We start from the raw sequence: 13,869 nt of genomic DNA on the forward strand, positions 1-13,869 counted from the left end.
ATGTATAACTTTTTTGGTCATTTTCAGTCAATTGTGTTGTTTGTAAGACATCTTATAAGCAATTATTTTACTGCCTAGTTTTTCCTTGAACATAAGAAAGCACACAAGTTGCCAACTAGATAGATAGATAGATAGATAGATAGATAGATAGATAGATAGATAGATAGATAGATTGATTATCCCTGGAGGGAAATTTTGGCGTTACAGCAGCAACATCAATGACAGTAACACAACATATCAAAAACACACAGAGGTAGGTGTCTAGTAATGTCTAGGTATCTAGGTAACTATAGACCCCTTATACGCCTACGTCACAATGACAACAAGCAGCGTCAGATGCGCAAGACGGAGGCAGAAAGACAGACTCCGCACAGCCCTGTCAAGTAGTTTTCCAGTGGCCCGAAAACTATTCGAGGAAGACATGTCTTCGTGTTGTGCAGTGCGATGCCAGAATCGGAAAGCTATTGTAGCAGAGTATTCGGGTCCGCCTATTCACACTTGGTTAATAAAATAATAAACGATAGAGCCAGGCTGTAACGTTATAACAAGCTTCTCCCCACATATCCTGTTCTACGCAACTCGAGGGAACATACACAGCCTCGCACACACGCAATAGAACACAACACAACACTGAACAGTCTGTTACACTATCAACAAAGCAAGGACTAAAGTTTTACCGAATCCCGTCAACTCATACTGCTTTTAATGCTAACCGTAGGTGTCTTTGGTTGCAAGCCGAAAGAGGAAATCGTTAAAAATGCCCGACTTTGCAGTGCTCGCTCATTTCATATCAGGTAAGCTGTGCTGCTAGTAACAGTTAGTTAACAACCAAGTAACGTTAAATAATGTCATTATTGAGTTGAACTGATTGGAACGAGGACATCATTAAAAATGCCCGACTTTGTAGTGCTCTTCATAATCAGGTAAGCTGCCTGAAACTGTAGGCTGCTCAGCCACTATCGCTCGGTTAGTTAACGACCAAGTAGACTCAGCCCTCAGTCTTAATCCGTTTCACTCCTGTAAGACTGAGAATATTACTATTTAAATCTTTGCATAACGTTAGGTGGCGCTGTTGGAAGCCTTGCATCGGAGAACCAATCATGAGTGTTGTGGGTGGGCCTGCTTTCTGGGGGCAGTGACGCTCATGCAGAACCGGTGTCTCGCAAAACATCGCCGCGTTTGCGGAGAAACATATTAATCACTTAGAAACAAACATAACCTGTTAATAGGGCGTGTTTCATCCGGCCCCGGCGGCTAGAGGTCTTTTGCCCAGCGATAAGCCCGACTCCCGAGGCTAACGTTACAGAGCCTGCTGATGACTCACAGTAGCAAGCGGACCACTTCCGGGTAGGAAAAATTATTGTAAAATAAACAACAGGTATAAACTCTCTTTGCAGCACATCGGTGTCTTGCTCTATATTGGAACTGATAAATGGCATTGCCGCTACCAAATAAAATTCTAATAATAAATGTAGGCGTGTCTGCTGCCGGCCGTTCTCGCCGGGCTCTGACAGACAGTTTCTGACAGTGAAATTCCCAGACGTTTGGTGGCGCAGCTCACCAAACGTCTGGGAGCCGAGACTAACGACCAAGTAACGTTACATAATGTAATTATTGAGTTGTGTGCATTATCACCATAACAATATATCTTTGCAAGTTACAGAATAATTATCTACGCTATCCTCATTTATAAAGGAATGCACGATATGTATTGCTGGCCACTAGGCTTGGCCAATTGACAGCGCCAGTGCGTGGGTCTGTAAGACATATCCCATTAAACAACGTTAATTTTCGATGCATAACATTGCTTATCACTAGGCGATAAGCTGTGGTAGTAAGTGTGGTAGTAAGAACTGCATTTTAAAACTAAAATCACGCTGATAGGCTTAGCTTGTAAACATCTACGGTGGCTCGTAGTGGACAAACATCATGACATTGCGTAACGTTATAGCCCCCACATGTCCGTCAATTCGTGTGCCTGTTGATGAGCGATTTAAACAGAGCGACAGAGCGATTCCAAAGGGTTGAATCAAGCGACAGAGCGAAAAATAAATATCTCGGTGTGAACACAGCTTTAGTCTTTCACATGAACATACAAATGATAAAACACTTAAAAGTTTAGTTAAGTCTTTCACATGAACATGCAAATGATAAAACAATTAAAAGCAACTCCAAAGGATGCATTTCTCTAGGGTTCTTTCTATTTCATAATGTGTGAAAACATACTCATTAGCTTAGTCAGAACTTACAAAAGAAAGGAAAGCTCGCACACTGCAAGGCTCCAAGTTTGAGTGTATTTATTTTACACCGGTGGTGGTAACGTTTTGTTAACCCGAACCCAGGTCTGAGGAAGAGCAGAGTGCTGCCCGAAACGTTACCACCACCGGTGTAAAATAAATACACTCAAACTTGGAGCCTTGCAGTGTGCAAGCTTTTCGTTCTTTTGTTAGTTTCTCCTTCACCTGCTCTATTCAGGTTTGGATGTGCGTGTCTCTACTTTTTCTAACTTAGTCAGAACTTACTCATGAATTTCTGTAGCCATGTGAGCCTGCACCTCTAAACTCTGAGGCTGGAGGGGTCGAGTCTGCAGGTGTGTGTCCAGAATGGGGGTCTCAGCTTGGGCAGGAGGATGGACGGTGGCCTGGTCGGAGGCCATCTGGTCCGGTCCGTGCCGGAGTCGAGGCTGGGGCCCGGGCTGGTCAGAGCAGCTGTCAGAGCCGGGTGAGGATGGGGACATGTGGCTGACATTGCTGGAGGTGCTGCTGCCACCAGAGGTGCTGGCATCCAGCATCTCCAGCAGCAGATCGTACACCAGCACCACATTCTTCCTCTTCATGGTGGACAGATGGTCCATGCCTTTGTTACTGCAGAGACAGCACAGACCACAGTGAAAGCCTTGTATCTCCAAGATGTCAACTGTTAATCAAGAGGCTCGCTCTTCTAATATGGATTGTGTGAATTTAAGGTCTTTCCAGACCAAGCGTGAATAATTTGTGCAAATAAATCGCACAGCAATTAAAAAAACAAACCCATTTATGTCTATGAGCCTATCCAGACCAAATCAGAAACTTCCATATTTTGGGGTGCAAATGTATTCTTTCTGCAACAATATAATGGTGGCGTGATGACTAGATATGCAGCTACATGGCTGGTAATATTTGTCTGTCGTTATCGGTAACTGTATAGACCTAGGATGCAAGTCGTACAAACTTGATCAGAGGGAAATCAATAATGTCGCGGTAAAACACTACAGTATATTGGCTGCATTATCCCACTGAAATGACAAACCAACTGGCACTGAGCTCTCCAAATGTGCACTGTGTGGGGAAGAGCTGTCCAGGCAGGGCGGGGGGAGAGCTGTCCAGGCGGGCGGGGGGAAGAGCCGGAGAAAGACGCCTCTCGACTAGTCTCTTAAAACAGACGGTTGGCTCTCGCAATTTTCAAATGCTTCCGCCTAAACGTCGAGCACGGAAAACTTGGTGAAAACGGAAAGGGAAAATAATGAGCGATTATAGGGGGATGTCCCGGATGTCCCGCCTTATCCGCTCGTATTTCTCCAATCACCTGCATCGGTTCGATCTTCCTCCGGTCTGAAGCATTTTTTCCCCCCGCCAACTTCCTTTGTCCATGTTCTGTGGCCGTGAATTACAGACTGTCGAATCTGCATTCGCAGAATGTAGAAGAGACAGTCTGGCTTGAGAGACTACCTCTCCACCGACCTCACCGGCCCCTCTCCCCGGTGAGCGGCGCACCACAGTCGCCTTGGCAACGCAGAGGTGAGTATACTGTAAGTTCCCAAGGAGCCCCTGGCCAGTGCCATACGGTTACCTTTCCCCGAGCTGCTGCCATCTGCCTTCTCCAGTTCCACAAACCAAATCACCGCAGCTGCTCAGCCACTGCTGCCTGTCACAACATTGCAGACTTTTAACTTTCGGTGGAATGCTTCGAATCCATGGAGCACGATTATTCATGTCGCTCTTGGTGTGAAAGGGTTGAACACGAAAATTTGTCAGCGAATATCCACACTTTCGTGTTTTTTGCCCAGTTTTTTGTCTGAAATTACCTTTAGTTGGCGATCATGTGTTTTGATACTTTCACCATATCATCACAGAGGCAAGGGAAATCCTGCTTTACACAATATGGGACCTTTAAAAGATGAAAATTACCAACATTGGAGACAAGTCCGTTTCAGTCACTCACGCTGTATTGCAGTGCTGTGTGCGTGTGTGTATACCTGATGTGTCGGATGTGTGACAGCAGCATGGTGAGGTGTGTGAGGCGCAGGGTCTGTTGCTGGGAGGACAGGCCCAGCTTAGAGATGGCCCAGACCAGAGCGTCGATCACAGAGTCCAGGAGCCGCAGCAGCTTTCCCCTGCTCTCTAGCTCCTCCGCTGTCTCTGGGGAGCTGTTGCAAATATCTGCAGGAACACACATGCACGCACGCATGCACACACACACAGACACACACACATCAGAGCCAGGGGACGCTTCAACAGGACAGACGTGTCAGCTGTGTTTTTACATTAGGGGCAGGCTGATGATATTGGACTTTTATTAAACTACCCAAAATCGTTACTGACAGACAGACAGACAGACAGACAGACAGACACCGCCCACCAACCTAGTCGAGCAACTGTGCGCCATCAGCTCATACTATATCACAGTTGTTCGAGTGACATCACTGACATTACAATTGCTCCAGTCACATCCATGGTCACATCACTGATGACATCACAATTGTGACAGACACCGCCGCCACACTTTAATAGCCAATTTTAACTAAGAAGATGTCAGATGTTAAGTAGTGTGGTCCACTGCTATTTAACTATTTAAGTTTAAGATATTGATTGAATAAAAGCATAAAATTCCACCATGGATATTATACTTCCAAAAATTTATCAGGGCAGTTCAAAAATGCAAATGAGTCTTTTCGCTTTGACATTTTCAGGAAAAAATAATAAAAGGGTAAATCAGGATCCAAAACGAATGTGTTCCAAAGAAAATGTATGCCCCCCCCGACAAAAACAAACAACAAGAACAAAAAAACAAAAACAAAAAACATTTCCTACTTCCTGTCTATCTTACCTGGGATAAGTTTAGCCCTGACAACCCGTAGCAAAAAGTTTATTTAAATGGAAACAGTGGTGCGTTGAACACCCTGTTATGTTATACAAGCATTGTACCTATCTGTTGGAGTCATTGAGCACATTGCCTTTTTAAACAGCAGGGTTTTACACGTCTGATACACCCACGAGCCCACCACCAAAGCCTGTTGCACACTGTTTCGAGGAAACATGACGTTCAACCTGGAAACCGTAGCAACACCGTAGCACACCCCAGTCAGACACACCTGCCTGAACGTAGCCCCTCCCCTCCCCATGCAATTCTCAGGACTAAAGCAAGGTGGGGTACTCTGGACTAAAGGATACACATAACATTAGTAGCACCATGTAAACAATCCAAAATAGTAACAAATCTGAATAGTAGAATAAAGAATAGAGAGAATACTCCAAAGAAAGGTATAGCCTACTGGCTCCAGCCCCTAGTTTACATTCAGTAAGGCAGCTACTGGTCAGACACTGGTTTCATTCTGGTCAAGTTGTTTCTATGAACTTTAGATACCCTGCGACTGAGTCTCCCTGCTGTCATGAATAAACAGGTAAGACACTAGTCCTCCAGTTGGTGTCCAGTCCATGGCTAAACAAACAATAAAATAGATGTGGCCAGCAGCTGCCCTCTCCTTATTTGACCAGCAAATTTGCTCAGTCAAGTTGAGAGGTGTTTGTGTATTGATGGAAAAAACTGCACATTTGTGGATTATTTTTACAAAACACAAATTGAGAGGTGTTTGTGTGCGCATGGCAAAAATAAGTGTGGATTACACATTGTGTGTTTGGTTTTTATTGATAGAAATCTACCTCCATGAGACCAGCCAGCTACAGTTCTAATTTGACATCTGGGCCAAATACTACGCTCCACACCTGGCCCACATCTTAAAGCCGGGGACATCTCTGCCATGTACGTACACCTGGGCCATATTTGGTTCATATTATGCCGTGTCAGTGTCGACTGAATGCCAGCTTCAAGGCAAGTCTCCGACAAATGTCTCTGCTATGTGGGAAGATGCTTCTAACACAGGGGAAATAAATGATGACCCCCAATAAGCAAGTACTGCTAACCACCATGTTTTTGTTGACATGCAGCTGAAGCAGGTTGTTCTAATGTTTCCATCCATCAAAGGGTTGACGCCTACAGTAGCCTTTGAAAATGTTTAATTTCATAAATAATTTAATAAATAAGCATGTTTGCTTTTTGCTTTGCAATAGCTTGACCAGGGCCGATTTTACCAACGGGCTTACCCGGGGACCCTTGATGTTTTTTTTTGGGCCCCCTGTCCAGGGTCTTTGCAAAAAATGTTCTTTTTTACTGACGCCATTCAATTTTTTTTGCAGAGTAGGCTAATAACATCCACTGTGAGAGGGTGTCCACCCGCTATGCCGACCACTTCGCAATGCCGACCTTAGGTTTAGGCGTGGGGGGTGGGAGAGGTTAGGTTTTGGGTTAGGGTCTGGGGGAGGTTAGGTTTAGGCGTGGGGGTGGGAGAGGTTAGGTTTTGGGTTAGGGTCTGGGGGAGGTTAGGTTTAGGCATGGGGGCTGGGAGAGGGGAGGTCGGAACAGCGAGAGGTCGGAACAACGACATGGAACCCTGTGAGAGGGCTCCCTAATTTGTAGATGAAATAGTGCAATTCAAAGAATTCATCAAAAACAGACAATAAAAGTGTGCGGCACTTGCTTCAAATAATAAGGAAGAGGAACCTGTCATCAGTTTTTCCAAATGTGGATATTGCCTTCAGGATTTACTTAACTCTCCCTGTAACAAATGCCTCTGGAGAGCGCTCCTTTTCAAAACTTGGGCTTGTCAAGAACAGGATACGGTCTACAATGGGACAAGAAAGGCTCACCCACTTGACATTGATGTCATTGGAAAGTGACATTGTTAAAACATTGGACTTCACCACTCTAGTCAAACGCTTTGCCACGGCAAAAGTCAGGAAGAAGACATTTCAGGTACGAACAGACTTGAATACTGCTTGATTGATTTGTGCAATAATTGTGAGAATGTGTGTGTGCACTGTAATAATAACAGCAATAATAAATACTAAATAATAATAATAAAAGTGCTTGTTGTGACATCTCAGTGGCAATGTTTTCTTTCCAATCAGGCTGTTTATGAAAGAACATGATGGCTAAACCTACAGTTTGTGTTTGTAAGTTAGAATGCTGACAGGAGAGCAGGTGGTGACATGAAAGTTAGTGAGAAAAGGAGAAGATACTGAATAATGACATCACAACAGTATAATCCTAATGTTGATTTAAAATGAGATATTCCTTTAAATACGGCTAAAAAAGGTAAAAAAAAACACTCAAATTTTTTTGCAGGGCCCCCGCTTGAGGGGGGGGCCCTGCAGAGATGAATAGCCCAGGGGCCCATGAAGTGTAAAATCGGCCCTGAACTTGACCCCATTAAAGACAAGCTAGGTTTAGTCTCACGTTAATTAACCTGAAGCTGCTTGTTGAGGAAATTAATCCAAAGTATTAGGACATATATAATTTATGTTAACAAAAGCAGTGCAGACAACACCCCTCCTTATTTCTTAATGTAACAGAGAAAATCTAGTGGGCACTTTGAAAACATAGGTAGTGGCTGCTGCAGCGATCACCTTGGGATACAGGATGGCCTCTCTAACCACCCTGCCACAGTAAAAGGTCTGTTTAAAGCAGGGGTGGCCAAACTTTTTTGGTTGTTGGCCGCATACAGAAAAATATCACGGCCAGGGTACTCAGGTATAATCCCTTTTAAACCAGAAATGGTTTCAAACGTTTTTGGTTTTAAACGGAAAAACGAAAAACGGGACAGTTTTCTCCTTTTTGGTTTAAAATGGTAAAATGGATTATACTTTTGTACCCCGACCCCCGTTTTTAAGTGGCTCGCCATGAATCATGGCGGGCCACTTAAAAATGGGCCGCAGTTGGTCCGCGAACCATAGTTTGGCCACCCCTGGTTTAAAGCGACCGTTAACGCAAAAATGACAATTCTATCTCCTCCCGCTCATGCCAGTTGAGATACAGGTGAAGTTTGTCCATAGACTGTAACACAACTGGAGAGAAAACCAGTCAACATTGACTTCAGCTATACAGTACCTCTCGACAAGGCTTGAGCACGGACGTCTCATTATTCCATATGAAACACTAGAGGGCAGTGCTAAAAAAAGCAAAGCTCCTCTATAAATCCCCCCCACTCCCAAGGGGAACACGACAGGAGTTGAGCCATACCTTCCATCTGTCCAACTCAATAAATCCTGCTATTCCTCCCTGCTCTCTTCACTTTTCAGACTTCACTTTACTTGTTGCACAATTTGTACTCTTTGTTTCACCCCAGCTGCAGTGGAGCAGAGTCAACAGAGTGTCTGGCAAGCGGCTGTGTGTGTGTGTGTGTGTCTGTGTGTGTGTGTGTGTGTGTGTGTGTGTGTGTGTGTGTGTGTGTGTGTGTGTGTGTGTGTGTGTGTGTGTGTGTGTGTGTGTGTGTGTTAGGAGGAGTAGTGAGGACACTTTGTGAGGTCAGTCGCCTTGATCAAACCTGGACGAGTGGGGTGGATGGTGGGGGTTGAGGCGGGTTGGATTGGGGGCTAGGAGGGTGGGGGGGGGGGGGGGGTAGTGGGGGGGGGGGGTGTTGGTGGAAAGGACACTGTGACCGCTGGGATCCCATGAAAGGTTAAAAAACAAAAGCCTTCTTCACAGGTCATTTAATCTGGATGTCATAACAACATCTAATTTATCTTCAAACTACTGGGAAGTTCTGCCAACTGCGTGACATGACATCACTTCACACGTCACCCATACACTGTATAAGAATATGGACATAGCCACTGTGATGTCGGCCATTGGTTTGTCAACTCCCATTTTCAAGCCTCGAGTTTGCCATTTTGACTGTCGGGGGGGGTGGGGGGGGGACTAGAAGCAGCTAGCGTATGACCAGGGGGCGTGATTTCTAACCCCACATAGGATAAGTAATAACCACGCCCTGTGGCGCCGGGATTGGCCAGGAGCAACACTGGAGGGCACGCAGCCCAGCGATTTCATGAACCAACTGAATAGCTCTTGAGAACAGACAGCGATTTCGAGAGCGGACATTGAGAGCGGACATTTAAATTAATTATGGTCACCTACCTTCCTTAGCATAGTAATAATAATAAGCATAATAATTGTAATCTACACAATGTACACAATCTACAAAAACATGCAATAATATAAACGGTGTTGTGTTCACGTTCATAGCTCATATAATATAATGTATCATATCGTTAATTTCAAGCTCAATTCTTACCCAGAGAAAAGGTACACCACTGAAAATGTACCAAGCAATAGTTTTTTAAACATCTTTATTTTAAAAGATGAAAAACCCCAGGTGCTTTAGTCCCAAGCTTCAATGCTCCTGGCCAATCCCGGCGCCACAGGGCGTGGTTATTGCTTATCCTATGTGGGGTTAGAAATCACGCGACCAGGGGTTTCACACTGCTATTGGTCTGCAATCGGCGAGCTGCGCAATCACTGGACAGGCGACCTGTCAATCATGCCCCAAAACATAGTCTGTTTTATTGTCTATTTGACTCTGGGGCCATAATTTACAAAATGAACATCATGCTGTATTGAAGAAGACTTGAAACTACTGATTGAGAAACTTATTAGGAAAGTGTTTACTGAGGTAATACACCAAGTGAGAAGTACGGTCATTTCCCCATTGACTTCTATACAATTGGACTTATTTTTGTAGCCAGTGGAGTTGCCCCCTGCTGGCCATTGATTCATTGAATTTATTCTAAAAAAATAAAATAAAAAATACATATATGTAAAATAGTGTATTGAATACATACAGTATAAAATAATTCATCAGGATATCACAATATAGAGTCGTTAAACGTATTTCCATGTGGTCCTGAAACAACAAACATCAGTATAGAACAATCAAGAATAAAAAGAAAAAGAGATACAAACCAACACAAGTTCAAAAACCAGTCAAAGAAAGGTTTTGCACTATATTACTGTAGCTTACTCAGCATGAATTGTTTTTAGAAGATTTTTAAAACTATTCAGAGAATTAGCTGATTTAATTTCGTACCCCCCCCCCCCCCCCCCCCCCTGAATAGAGGAATGTACTTCACCCAACTTTGCTTTTTAGGTTGGGTAGTTTCAAGTTTGCAACACTAGCCCTCGTGTTTAGGCCATGAGTGTCCTGAACAAACTGAAAATACTTAGTAAGACAAACGTTATGTAAAATTTTATAGACCATGATGAAGTTTTAACTGTTGAACACTGCCTTCAACAGGGAGCCAATTCAACTCTTTTTAAATGGTTTGGGCTAATGTGCGTTCTGGGATTGAGGTTAAGTATGACTTTGTTTGTTTTGAACTTTTTGAAGCCTGTCTTTTGATCTTTTAGTCATACCACTGTACTAGCCTAGGTAAACCCAGCCACCACGTGACCTGCTCTCTCAGTTCCCAGTCACTAGCGTCTAGACTCCGGGCCATTCAAATCGATTTCCGCGGCGGTTGAAAGACTCCCGCAGACCCGCAGCCACCCCGCAGCCAATGAGTGACGGCGTGACTGCCAACATCAGTCCTGCCGTGATCGGCCAATCAGAGAGTGCGTCTTTGTCAATGACGTGTAACAGCTGCTGCGGCTTAAGCACTGGTAGCCGTTAGCATTTGGCCTCTCTAAAGCATAGCTCCCGAGCTAGCTACTAGCTATATGGCTATGCAACTACGTTGAGGAAATGAAAACAGCTGTTAATGTTAATGTGGGAATCATGGTGGAACCGAATAAAAATGTTTTTGTTTGATACTCTATTCTGTTGTATTGTCATGTGAGAATGAAAACAGCTATAGTAATAGTACTTCAAAACAGTGGTTCTCAAAATGTTTCCACATAAGGATCCTTAAACTGAATAATGTGATGCTAGGTCTGTTGATCAAAATAACACCTATATCGAAATCGGATTTTAGCAGACCATACAAGCCGGGGCTTCAGAGCTGATCACCTGGACACATTTTACGGCGAAATTATCTGATAAACTTGTCTGTGCAGCTCTGTGGTGATCAGCTAATGTCTTCATAGCATTGTGATTATGATTTAATGCATTATGGAAGATAAACGCTGGAAGGCTGGGTAGCATTAGCTAACGTCATCCAGGCTACAGTAACATTAGGCTATTATAGTTATGAAACGCTGATTCAAACGTTACAATAATAAGACACAATAGGAGGCAGATACTAGATACTCTGACACAGAAAGGCAGACAAGCTAGCAGCAGGGATCTTGTCACACTGATTCCAGATAAACTCGTCTGTCTAGCCAGCTATATGCCAATGTAAGGCTGGGTAGCATTAGCTAACGTCATCCAGGCTATACAGTAATAGGCTATTATAAAGTTTTCTCTGTCCTGCTGCAGGTAGGATGATGCACATAAATATAGCCTACATTATGTAAAGTCATTGCATAAATGTGTTTTTATTGTAAAACTAAAATGTGAAGTAGAGCCAAGTTATTGGAGCGGACATCACAGTAGGAGATGCCAGTAGAAGCGCGTTACGCTGTCACTTACCTAAATTACGTTAAATCGACGAGGGGTATATATAGACCCAGGATTACATATATGTTTCACATAGGGTGGTGTTTTCATTTCGATGTTTTATTTGGTCCAATATTGAAATGTTATACAATTGCAGGTTGTGTTACCATTACACAAAATTGAGATCTACCTTCATATCTATTTCGGCTCATTTGGTTGCTATTTAGTAGCGAAATACAGTAGCACAATGCATGCTGGGAGGAAGTGAACAACAACAAACCATAACAAACGCATCACAGAATGAAGCCTAATCTCTCCTGAGATTATAACGTTAACCTGTTAGGACGCTGTGAGCTTGTGTATATAAGTCCAGAGAACTTGATGAAAACAAAGTGACAAAATATCCTGGCATCGGGTACACGAAAATTAACGTTATTAAATGCTGTAACGTTAACTGTAATTATCATGTGTATTGTTTATTTAGCCTACTCCATCTCTCAACCCATTTTGATGCTGAACCAAATGACCAGTCCGGCTGCAATGATTGATTTGTGAGGCAGCATTATGCCAATGGAAGGCTGGGTAACATTAGCTAACGTCATCCAGGCTACAGTAACATTAGGCTATTATAGTTATGAAACGCTGATTCAAACGTTACAATAATAAGACACAATAGGAGCCAGTTACCCTACTGTAGCTAGAGAGATTAATTTCAGACCACCAGATATCACCATATTTGTTATTAAATGCTGTAACGTTAACGGTAATTCTCATGTGTATGGTTTATTTATAAGCATTCATTGATTGAAGCAGAGTGCTGGTCGGTTAAGTTTCTCTGTAGTCATGTCCTCTGCTCCAATCTTCAGTTCAGTTTCTTCTGTCTCTCATCCAGCAGCTGCAGATGTCATCTTTATCCACGTTATTGATGATTATTTATAAAAAAAATCTCATTGTGTAAATATTTTACAGACAGATAAACCATACAGATTTGTTGTAATTGTGAACACATAAGGGAGCAAAGACATGGTTTTCAAGTATAACACAATGTACAACTTTTATTCAAAGACAGGATTGAAAAATATAGGTCACTTGTATTCACTTCAGTAATGTCAGGTCTCAGTCGCATTCACGCTAACCTCTTAACGTCTAGCTATAGCTAGGTTACATCTGGATTATGTATAATATACAGTATAATACTACGATCACTAGGTCATGACATTCACATTAACGCCTCCAAAAATCTACTGTAGCTAGCTAGCGTTAAATAGGTTTATCTGTAACCACGCTGAAATGTGAGGGCATTAACGTTAATATTTCAATTAGGTCAAACACACCTTACCGTTATGACTGCGGCCGTTTTTGATTAACATTAGCGTTAAGTCCATGATCAAATCTAGCATTTCGGTATATTCAGTGTGTGTGTGAAAAGGATGTTAGCATGCTAGCATTATTAGCACAGAATGTATACAGTCCATGGTACAACGTTAGGCCTTCAAGTCCTGAGGCGAACAGCGCCGGAGGATGAAGTCTGCAGACTGGCATTCAGTGTCCAGCATAACAAGCACGCCTGTTTCCTCATCAGGTTGGCAGCAGCTGACCAGTTGCCCTTCTCCACAATACCTGCGTAATATAAAACGTAGCAGTTACTGTATGTTACACGTGGCTAACGTTAGCTAGCTTCTGCCATGTTTTTCTAGAATTCATTAGATCGTTAAATGCTCCCGTAATCTAGCTAACCCCCACACAGCCGATGAGGAAAAGTCAGTCATTTATCGAATGTCTTTCTTACCAAACACAATTACGCTAGTTTCTGAGATAATATATAGTGTGGCATATACCTGTGAATAACATATTCTTACCTGGAAATCACACATCGATCCGTAGGCCAGCTCTGAGTCTGTTTACATTTCGGGCGGAGGGGGGCTTGGTTGGTTGTAGCTGGTTGTAACCATTTGCGTGTTAGCAGTACTGAAATGAAAAGTGTTAGCTCGCTTGCTAACAACAAAGGTCGCAGAGCGATGACGCCATCTGCTGCACTGCGCATGTGCTCTGTGCACAAAGCTGGTTGGATGAAGGTTGCGTAATGGAGCGGTCTATCGGGGGGGGGCCCAACAACCGCAGGAAATCGTTTAGCACAGGCGGGGGACCAGACCATAGTGACTGAGAACAGGTCTGAGAGCAGGTCACGTGGGGGATGGGTTTACCCAGGCTACCACTGTACTAGGATATACTGTACATGTAGT

The 13,869-nt window shown here is 43.4% G+C and overlaps 1 protein-coding gene across 1 annotated transcript in view; it reads right to left on the reverse strand.

Moving 5' to 3' along the window:
- Positions 1-13,869, reverse strand: part of esr2b (estrogen receptor 2b) — an 82,691-nt gene that overhangs the window by 10,393 nt on the left and 58,429 nt on the right. The window contains exons 8-9 of the mRNA XM_083633278.1: positions 4,235-4,418; positions 2,523-2,864 (exon numbers count right to left, since the gene is read on the reverse strand). Of these exons, the coding sequence (XP_083489404.1) occupies positions 2,523-2,864; positions 4,235-4,418 (526 nt within the window). The remainder of the gene's footprint in view (positions 1-2,522; positions 2,865-4,234; positions 4,419-13,869) is intronic.

Source organism: Poromitra crassiceps (genome assembly GCF_964638095.1).
Source record: "Poromitra crassiceps genome assembly, chromosome: 3".
In the NCBI taxonomy this organism is placed as follows: domain Eukaryota; kingdom Metazoa; phylum Chordata; class Actinopteri; order Beryciformes; family Melamphaidae; genus Poromitra; species Poromitra crassiceps.